The sequence below is a fragment of the Penaeus chinensis genome, chromosome 19, assembly GCF_019202785.1.
Source record: "Penaeus chinensis breed Huanghai No. 1 chromosome 19, ASM1920278v2, whole genome shotgun sequence".
Lineage (NCBI taxonomy): Eukaryota > Metazoa > Arthropoda > Malacostraca > Decapoda > Penaeidae > Penaeus > Penaeus chinensis.
Window position 1 is genome coordinate 22,268,250 of NC_061837.1, and position 11,374 is coordinate 22,279,623.

General features: G+C 34.6%; 1 protein-coding gene across 7 annotated transcripts in view; it reads left to right on the plus strand.

Moving 5' to 3' along the window:
- LOC125035287 (WD repeat-containing protein 47-like) overlaps positions 1–8,275 on the plus strand; it is a 97,741-nt gene extending 89,466 nt beyond the window's left edge. For 6 of the 7 annotated variants that reach the window (XM_047627567.1, XM_047627566.1, XM_047627569.1 and 3 more), the window contains 5 exons: positions 609–787; positions 4,982–5,152; positions 5,289–5,425; positions 5,543–5,762; positions 6,707–8,275. In XM_047627567.1, the coding sequence (XP_047483523.1) occupies positions 609–787; positions 4,982–5,152; positions 5,289–5,425; positions 5,543–5,762; positions 6,707–6,852 (853 nt within the window). In that variant the 3' untranslated portion in view covers positions 6,853–8,275. The remainder of the gene's footprint in view (positions 1–608; positions 788–4,981; positions 5,153–5,288; positions 5,426–5,542; positions 5,763–6,706) is intronic. The other variant, XM_047627568.1, reaches the window with a different exon arrangement.
- Positions 8,276–11,374: the final 3,099 nt, after the last annotated feature.

Sequence of the window (11,374 nt, forward strand, 5' to 3'; positions counted from 1 at the left end):
GCCATCTTATACATTATCATATTACCTTTTTTTTTCTGAAACTATTTTCATGCATATAATTTTCCCCCCACATCATTTTCTTCCTACTTCTAATTCAAACTCTTTTGCTATGTTCCCATTATCATAACACCATTGGAAATATGACACCAGGGCAGCAGACACCCATGGGGATAATCAATGACTGAACACATAACTGTCTGGCTTGGTATTACCACAACATGCAATATCATAGATGTTTGAATATTTTGAAATCATGTTTTATTATGTATCCATTGAAATTCTTCACACATCCTAACCTGGTGCCCTTGATGGTCATAGGTGCTTTGAAGATGGGGGGAAAATGTCAGAATCTGACATTAAGCAAAATTATTAATTTTCCATTTCAGTTATATAATCTCTGATGTCTGATGAATATTGCATAATCTTTGTTGAACAATTCACCTTGCTTAATGAAATTATAACATCATGCTGTATTAATTTATAATAGCTTGCAATTTCTGCAGATCATGTTATTTTATTATATAATATCTATTCTCTCTGTCTCCCTCTTTCTTTCTTTCTCCTCGTTCCATACTTGCATTCTCATCACACAAATATTCTAATGTAAGTCTTCGCAGGGAGGATCACACCACCTACCAACCAACAGTACTCTTCAAACGCACCAAGCACCACAAAGGCTCCATTTACTGCTTGGCCTGGAGTCCCATGGGAGATCTCATTGCCACCGGCTCTAACGACAAGACGGTCAAGCTCATGAAATTCAATGGAGACTCGTGTAATATGGACGGTAAGTTCTGAAACCTTGACTTCAATTCCTCTATGGTGGCTTCTTGCATTATGTCATGCTGTACAGTTGTAGATAGTTATGTTCAAGTTTAAGTCTAAGCTAGGAAAGTTATCATTATTAAGAACTACCCCCCCCCCATCCAAATTTTGTTTGGTAATTAGAAGTGTCACTTTTGCATCTTCTAAGTGAGGGATGGCTATAAATACTAATTGATTAAATGCTCTCCACCAAACAGACTGTGATGAAGATGAAAACTCTCAAAGTAAGCTTATGAGTTTTTACGAATATACAATTTGATTTTCAAGACACTTGTCCTCTTAGCAGTTTATCATAATAGCACTGCATAATCCTAGTTACATTTTATGATTATTTGATTACTAGAAGAGTTGCGTTGATGCAAAACAACAAACGAACATTTTACCCTTATTTTATAGACTTATTCTAAATGTCTATAGATGTGATGCACAAGGAATGGTAGATGTAGATCGAAAGCATGACCCAAGGGCTATGAAACTTTATAGGATTTGGTGTGATAATTCAAGACTATTTGTACTTCATCATCTCTGAGAAGGAAATATAAGACAGAAAACTTGGCTAGATATCATGGGCTTTGCTTCCCTGTTATCAGTGGTAACCAGTATATTTTTTCTTCCTTTTTTAGGATGTTATTAGTTGTAGTAGTGTTCTCTCTTGATGTTTCATTTATCTTTGAGCTTTATGGAGTTATTTGTAGATTAACTTAAAGATGTGATATCATGCTTACCACAGAAAATGATAGTGTCATATAGCTGTTAGATTCTTGAACATTAGCACATTAGTCACCTTATTTCAGCAAATTTGTGCAGAAACTTCATCACTCTTCCAGTGCAAAGGAAGTGACAGGTTAATATACAGGATTCATGACACTATCCATTTAAAAGTATTAGCACCTTTATGAGGATATTAAAAATATTGAACTTACCCTACTTACTGACCAAATTCTAGTCCATTTTTTGTAGCAAAAGTAAATTAGACAAACTAATAAGAACAAACATATAAGCAGTAAACTAAGGTTTCTGTAAGAGATATATATATCCAACATCATTCTTTAAGTGTGAAAACACAATTATAAACTGTAAGCCATTGGAAGATAAAGTGCTCAAATGAACAGAGAGTAATCAATTACTAATGACAGCATACAACAGGACATTTCAAGATTCTTGCATTATTGATATAAATACTAATTTTTCATTAGCCCATTATGGTTCTGACAAATGCTTGCTGAGATCATTGGCACAGGCACCCACCAAAGGGCTTATTCCCCAGAGCACTGTAGCACCCATCTGCATACACTCAATACATATTTATATATTACATGATGATATTGGACATATCTGACTTGGGTTCTTGCTCCCATATGTCACTGTTTAGATTATTTTGGCTTCAAAATAAGGAAATATTAGATAGACTGCTTTCAAACTCTCTGAAGTGCTAGAGTTAACCTCATTCAGCTCTCCTTACTTCCAATTATTACCCGATGCAGAAAAGCAGGTCTGACCATTGACTGTAAGTAGGCTACTGTAAATACATGGAGAGCAAAGCAAAATATATGGATAGCAAATCAAACTGAATATGTAAACCATTCAGCATCTTAGCTATGGAAGAGGAACAGGTGTGGAAAAAGGGGATTCTTGTTACGGTTTTGCTTTAGCTTTTTTTCTGTGAGTACTCTTGTTATTGTCATTACATGTGCTTGTATTATTTTTTGAATGATTATTGTTATTTATTATGATTGTTATTTCTGCTAATAATAGGAATAGTAGACCTATTATGATGATCACCATCAGCAGTAGCATTATTATTATGATGATAATAATATATATATATATATATATATATATATTTTTTTTATTATCAGTAGTAGTAGTTAGTAGTAGTAGTAAGTAGTAGTATTGTTATTATTATTGTTATTGTTATTATCATTATCATTATTATTATTACTATTATTATTGTTATCACTATCATTGTTATTATCATTATTACATATTGTCATTGCTATCATCATTATTATTTTTACCATCATCATTATCTCATCATCATTATTATTATTATTTTACTTTTTTATTATTACTATTTTCATCATGATTTTGTTTTTGTTATTCTTACTAGTAGTAGTAGTAGTAGAAGTAGTAGTAGTAGTAGTAGTAGTAGTAGTAGTAGTAGTAGTAGTAGTAGTAGTAGTAGTAGTAGTAGTAGTAGTAGTAGTAGTAGTAGTAGTAGTAGTAGTAGTAGTAGTAGTAGTAGTAGTAGTAGTAGTAGTAGTAGTAGTAGTATTGCTATTGCTATTGTTGTTACTGCTACTGTGATTACTAATATTATTAATCACTTAAGAATCTAATAAATAGTCTTAAGACTTTCTAATAAATTTGTGATATTGAGATGATGGTTTCAGCATTCATACATTTTCATTTTTGAATTGTCACAATTATTTTGATTTCCCAGCATTGGTGTAACAGAGAGGTAGACACCTTTGTATTTTTCAAGTATGATTATTATATTGTAGCACATGAAGCTGCATTATGATTTTTGTATTTTTATTCATTATTTATGTACAGCTTTTCAAAATGTTCAGCCATTGGCACCAGGTACTTGCATTGATGGTTGGTTTTGTTTCGTTACTTTTGCTTTACACAAAATTAACTTCTTAAGTGATGAGTCTCCGTGAAAGAAGTTACTAAGCATACTTGTTCTCACCTGTTTACTCCGGTCGAAGAAGTTTGCATAAAAAAGGGGTTTGATTTCTATTACTGCTACTATCTTATCGTAATGATTATTATTGTCATTATTATTACTGATGATATTAGTAATAGAAATTTAAAGTTCTCTCTTTGACACTTCAAGGAATGGGATAATAAGGTGATGTAAGGAGGCCTAGTAACTAACTCTTTGGTGACTAAGTGCATCTGGAGACGTCTCTGTGTAAACGGAATTAATAAAACTGCTGTGGACAGTACATGTATTACATACACTACTGGTGTTAACAGGTTGATATTTTGATGTTCAGTGAGTAATCTCTGCTGTACAGACTGCATTTAGAAGTAGTTTTGCTCTTCTGTACAACTAGAAAGCAAATTTCTCCAGTCTGTATTTCATGTCTCCAACTTTACTGATGTGAGTGTTTGTGTATTTGGGCTTAGAGAAAGAGACAGAAAGAGTGAGTGAGTGAGTAAATGAATGAATGAATGAATGAATGAATGAATGAATGAATGAATGAAGCTGTGTGCCAGAGCCTGTGCGTGTGCGTGTGTGTGTGTGTGTGTGTGTGTGTGTGTGTGTGTGTGTGTGTGTGTGTGTGTGTGTGTGTGTGTGTGTGTGTGTGTGTGTGTGTGTGTGTGTGTGTGTCTGTGTGTCTGTGTGTCTGTGTGTCTGTGTTTGTGCGTGTGTCCATGTCCGTGTCCGTGTCCGTGTCCATGTCAAAGTGCATGCGTGTGTGCATGTGGGTGGGTGTTTGTATTTATGTGTGCATGCAAGTTAGAGGAAAGGGAAGTGAATAGGTTGATAAAGAGGAAGAGAGAAAAAAGTGAAAGGAAATACAGAAACAAAAGAAGGGAATGAAAGAAAAATGGGAAATGAGAGAAAGAGTGAATAAGAGGAGGAGAAAGGGAAAAGGGAGGAAGAGGAAAGGTAATAGAAGAGACCACAAAAGAGAGGGGGAGGAGGGAGCAGATGATGTGTGCTTTAGTGCTGGGAACAGTTCTGTATGCGTGATTAGCTAAATAGCATACTTGGTAGTCATAGTATTGCTTGTAAATGTGTATGAATTTTTAACCATTATTGAGACTATTTCGTGATCTTCCAAAAAGCTTGTGTTTCAGTCTGCTTGTGTAGGACTGACCAGCATTTCTGGTTGTCTTTACATCTGTGTGTGAGCATTATACATAGCTGACTGAGTGGATATGTGGCAGAATATTAGTTTGGTTTATATTTAATTGTATAATCACAGTATTTCATATATCAGTCTTTTTATCATTAAATTAATGTGTGTTTAAATATTTCATCCAGTAGTATTATGCATCAAGCTAATGGTGGTAATTATTTCATATAATATTTGTTTTTGTAAGAACAAAGAGAGATGCAGTTCAGCAGCCATAAGAGTTCAGATTAATACAACATATTTATCACAAAACCGAATGCTAATGCTACTTTTTTTTCCAGGTCAAGAGATCGAGTTAACAATGCATGATGGCACTGTTAGAGATATGTGCTTCATTGAGGACTCGAGTAACAAATCATCTTTGCTCATTTCGGGAGGTGCTGGGGACTGCAAAATATACGTTACAGATTGTGCAACTGGCACTCCATTCCAAGCCCTCTCAGGACATACAGGTGTGGCTAAAATATGTATTTTTTGTTATGTTTTGTTTTGTGTTGAAAGTAAAATGGGTGAATGGATTTTCTTTTTATAAAGACATGTATCATTTTCTTGAAAGGTTGTATCAAAAGTACTTTTCTTCCTTTTCAGGTCACATTTTATCTCTGTATACATGGGGAGGAGCAATGTTTGTGTCTGGTTCACAAGATCGTACAGTCCGTTTCTGGGACTTGAGAACTAGAGGCTGTGTGAATGTTATCACTCCTGCTGCAACACCTACAAAACCGGTATGTTATGTGCTAGATACACATTGTCTTTGTATGTTCATTTTGTATTTACTTATATATATATATATGACCTTTTGGTTTAATTCTTTGTACCTAATGTTCTTATTTACACCCTAGGGAGCTCCCGTTGCATCGCTCTGTGTAGATCCGAGTGGGCGGCTTCTCGTCACTGGTCACGAAGATTCAGTGTGCTCTCTATATGATGTTCGAGGCTCACGATGCATACAGGCTTTCCGACCACATTCATCAGACGTGCGATCAATCAGATTCTCTCCATCAGCATATTACCTGCTTACTGCTGGTTATGACAACAAACTTGTCTTGACAGATCTTCAAGGTAAGTTCGGTGTGATGGTAATCATGAATGTACGAATGCATAGGTGTCTGATTGTGGAATGTTAAGGCACAGTCAAACAAGCACTTTTTTCAACTGTGATTTGATCTTCCATTCGATGTTACCCTCTGGGCAGTTTTCCAATTTGCTGGTCACATGGGTCAAACTAAACCATCGGCTATCAGCTCAATTTCAGTGGTTGCCCGCCCAACCCTTCTTGCAGGTTATTTGTCATCTGATGTAGAGTTGGAGGCTAAATGATTACTTATGGGTTCATTTGTGGTTACAGAAAAGAAATAGTAAAAGTGCGTATCTGCCGCAAGAACTTCATTTGAAGAATGAATATAGGCAAGCTCCTTTGAGGAACTTGGAAGATGCACATTTGTAAACATTGATGAAATCATGGATACTTTCAAATGGATTTTCATGTAAAAATACCAAACATGAAAAATATAAGGATAAAAAATGCAATATCTATTTAAAAATTATGTTAGTTAAAATATATATATTAGTTGTGTAGCAGACTACAGACACTCTTGCCATGCCTGCTTCGCCGATTTCCAAACGATATATATTGTCCATTTCTACTTGCGACCAAGTAGTAGATTATGCAAATTCGGAAGGCAAAGGAAGTGGAAAAGTTAAAGTTACCTCTGACTTATCATTGAAAAAACGCTTGTGTGACTGTCCCTTTAGCCGTTACACCTTGATACCATTTCAGATAATTAGATTTATATTGAGATGGATAATAAATGATAGAAGTAGAGAAAGAAAGGATTCCAAGTAGTTTAGCATAGATTATCTTTATATTTTAAGAAGCAGACATAGGTCGCTATATTAGTAGAATACATTCACAATTTTCTGATCGGTCGATATGAGTGTTCTATATTTTGTATTTTGGTTTGAGTATTTTTCCAGCAGGTTGACGATATGTTTTTATTTTCCAGGTGATTTGACTCTACCGCTCCCAAGTGTGGTTGTAGCTGAACACCAGGACAAGGTTATTTCAGGTCGCTGGCACCCATCGGACTTCTCCTTCATTTCAACTTCTGCTGATAAGATGTGCACATTGTGGGCATTACCACCAGTATAACAAGTTGAGAGAATGGCAGTCAAATAGAATGATTTACCCTACTTTTACCAGTAGAGAAAAGTATGTGGTATGAGGTAATTCACATAGATTGATATTGTGTAAATTTATTAAACCTTGTGATGATGTATCACCTTGAGAAATTCCTCTACCTCATCAAGGCTGGCAGTGTTAACCCAGAAGTCATAGGGTAGTTTGTAGATGAATCTCAATTATTGCTGGTAAATTGTCTATGATATACAAAAGATCATGAATGTGGATGATGTTCACAGGCATGAATCAGTCTCCAGATATCTTTGTATGTGGTGATGGTGGCGAGTTAGGATTTATGAAGATATGTTTTTTATATTGTATTTAAAGGGATGTGCAAAAATAATCACATAGAAGAATTAACATTATATACTTGTGAAGTCTTCGCTACTTTTCAAGTTTCTGTTGTAATTAAAAGTATTAATTTATCTCACAAAGTAATGTAAACATCTATTTGTGGTGATTTTTTTTTTTTTTTTTTCTCCTTATCAAAAGAAAAAATGAATATATTAGCATTAAAGAATACTTAAGTAATGTTGTCATACTTGAATCCACTCATTATCAGTAAGCTAGTCACAGAAAACTGTGAGTCAGCCATATACTTCATTACCCACAGAAGTGCAGTGTTATGTTATTGCCAAGTCCTTATGATTATTGAATTTATATAGAGTTTTCATGTATATTTAGATGAGAATGTTTGCAATATATTGATATGCAATAATCTTTCAAATGTTTATGCTTACTATTTATGTACTGAATTTTTTTTTTTAGTATGTATTCTACTTGAAGAAAAAAGGATGAATGAACACTGTTGTTGTTCTCTGCAAGGAATGTGTCCTGAATTATATTTAAAAGAAACTGTTTCTCAGCCTAGTGGAAATGTACCCCCATATTTACTCCAGTTTCTTTATTGCTTAGTACTGAATATTATTTGGGTTCAAAAGCCTGGTACTTAAATTAGATTACTCTTCCTCTTTGTCATCTTGTACGTAGGGGTGATTAATCTGGGTTCTAATTAAATGAACGTTATTTATAAACAAATGATCATTGCATTAGTTCTTTATATTAGAGAGAGGTTTTAAAATGGTACAGAATTTCTACCTTGCTTTTTCCTCAAATGGTTGATTAGAAATATGCATATATACAAATATAATACTGTAAAGGAGGATAGCCATACATGGAATTCCATGCATTCTAAGAAGTATTAGCAATGAAGAAATATGGAAACCTTTTCTTGATAATGATAATGTTACTAAGGAGCAGAATACAGGCCTCTGAAGTAAAAGCTTAAGGTAATGTGTGTTAAGCTTTAAATATCCCGCTGTCTCATCCCAATCAATGAACAAGCCATGTATATTCTAGTGAGAAGTAGAAAAAATACAAAGAGTATGATGCAGAATTTCTCTCTTATCCTAAGCTTCTAATTCCTGTACATAGAATAATGAAATCATTTCTATTCCTGACACTCTTCTTATGCTCTGTTCGGGAGCTCCTTGTCATGTAGATATAAGGGTTGAAGATTTTTGTTTTACATGCACACAGGCACACGCTCACACGCACATGCCCATGCACAAACACATGTACACTTTCACTCACACCCCCACACACTTACACACTCACACACTCACACACTCACACTCTCACACACTCACACACTCACACACTCACACACTCACACTCGCACACACACACTCACACTCGCACACTCACACTCGCACACTCGCACACTCACACACTCACACACTCACACACTCACACACTCACACACACACACACACACACACACACACACACACACACACACACACACACACACACACACACACACACACACACACACACACACACACATTCATACACATATATAATAAAAGTCAAGGGTAAAAATAGAATGAGTCAGTGGATGAAAGAATCCAGGTCTTCATTGTGCGTTGGCAAAAATGATGATTCTTTGGTGTATTGAAGCAGACTGATAATACTCAATGTCAGAATTAAGTGTGATAAAGCTTGAGAAGATGAATTGTGGGTTAGCTTTTTAGCATGAATGACATTATTTCCAATCATCTGTTCAAAAAGAAGTGAACACTCATTACCCAAAGTTAAAGGACCTTTCAATCAATGTCGTTTTCAGAATGAGAACTTGATTCAGTTAAGGAATCCTGTGAAAATGAAGCGTACAAACTGTTAAGAAAAAAAAAAAAAAGGATTGTAAGAAACTAGCTCACACATCTCTTAAGATCTACTTGGTAACTTACCCAGATACTGTAACCCCGGATATATTGAAGCAGTGTACTATGTAACTAGAGTTTTTTTTTTTGTTTGTTTTTCACCCCCAAGTATTCAGAATTTATATTTTGACAAAAGCATGTGTCAGGATGAAAATGTACCAATTCTGCTAATAATTCTAACGTAAAAAATTACATGATTATATATGCAATATTTTGATAGTGTCTGCTTCAATGAGCAGTGTTGTTGTACAGCTGTGTCATCTATTAGAATGTGAATGATTACGTAGAACAAATGTGTAAAGGAAGTATAGGAATATTGCTATGCATCTTAACAGAAAAACATAACTCTGTAATTTCGTCATGATAAAGGCAAATGCACCCTCGCTGCGTTGGGCGAGAGTATTTCCAGCTAGTCGTCTGAAGTGGCACCCTGGTTGAAGGGTATTTCAAGAGAGGCCTATAAATGCCGAGGAAAAAGGAGTATTGAGTAATGTTGGGATGCTTTGATTTCCCGTACCCGTATATGTAAATACTTGATGTTGAGCCTTGAACAGCTTAGTTTAGATACAATTTGTTGGTATATGAAATTAGCTATCTTTGGCACCATCAACAAAATCTTGTAAGCTATAATCATTATGATGTTGAAATTTACGTTTGGGATGAGTTCTCTTAAGTACTTCCTACATCGTCATTGATAAACATTCTGTGACTAGCAGTTTTCTTTACCTGAAAAATAACAAGAAATTAGGTGATGCGGATATTTGTTGGATGGGACCACTGATATGAATTCTTATCAGGTTAGATTAAAAGAGAAGAAAGAATTATATGAGATCCTTTACAAATATTTTTAACCTATAAAGTTTATCCTTTATATTTACACATAGTTTTTTAAGTCTTTGGAAAGGCAAAGTTTAGAGTAGTATATGGTTTAAATATTTTGCATACCAGCCAGTTTTAAAAAAGAATATATAAAAGAATAGAAAAATTAATTTTTGGGCATATTTCTTGATATGGAAAAATGGTAGGAGGCAAATTATTAAGAAATGTATAACAGATTTAGCATTAACCCTTGTCAAGTGTACTCTTGCCATTCCTGTTTTGTGTCAACCATGTACTTCATTCTGTCCTGGAATTAATTACTCCTTATATGAAAAGTCTTTTCATACCAACAAGCATGTGCTTTGCATTTAGGGCTGCCTTTCACATATTTTATATGGTAGATATTGAACTTTTATTTTCATCATTATAAAGCTCAACCATTTAAAACCCTTTTGTTTTTTTCTCATACTTATTTTTTATGGTGCTTTTGTAGATATTGTGATTTGTAAGTATTTTGTTTATATTATGAACTAAGTTAATATCTACTTAAAGCTATCATATTAAAAAAGTAAAACCAAGATTGAAGTTTGAGACACTGTTTTTTAGAGACTAATTTCTGTGTTATTTTTGTTTGTCATGTCTTCCCCTTGACATATCACATCCGATCGCCTTCCTTCGCCATCATACCTGTATCTTGCAGAGTATGGTACAGCATCCCATGTACTGGACAGTGATGTGATGAGGAACTTTGGCCCAAAGTTACAAGCCCTATTATCTTTACTCTACAGTCATTAATGAATATACTCAACTGATACTTTACTACTTCAGTGTGTTGTATCCTGTGCTGTGATCCCATTGGCCACTCAAACTTAGAAACACGCGAATTCTCACTGTATGGTATGTTCTACTTGCTGTGAATACCATATTGTATAATAATTTTGTTGTAGTATATTTTTTATGTTACCCATTTTGGCTGATCTTCATATGAGGCTTTCTGTTCAATACTCATTTTCCATGATGATAGCATTTATTTCATGTTCTTTGTAGTTCTACTTCATTAAAACCTTGGTATATGCATTCCAGCAAAATATCATGTCCATCAACCTCTTGAATTGAAGAATTGCTATCATCCACTCTATGCTAAAACTATAAGCTATAGTTTTAAACTGGCAAGCATGGGTCATGTATACTTATTTTACTAAAATACTTCTTGTTTTTTTGTTGCTCACAGGGTAGCTCTTTGGTGATGTGCTCTCCCCTTTCTAATATGCATTTGGTACCTTCTCCTCACCATTGTGCATATACTCAGTGTAATTTAATGAATAAATGTATGAACCTTATTTGCTTGTTTACTTGACCTTTTAGATTTTTCATCCAGACAGATGTGAGACTGATTCTTGGAACACATTTATATACCACAAGAACATGGCAAGCTAAGGTAATCTCAG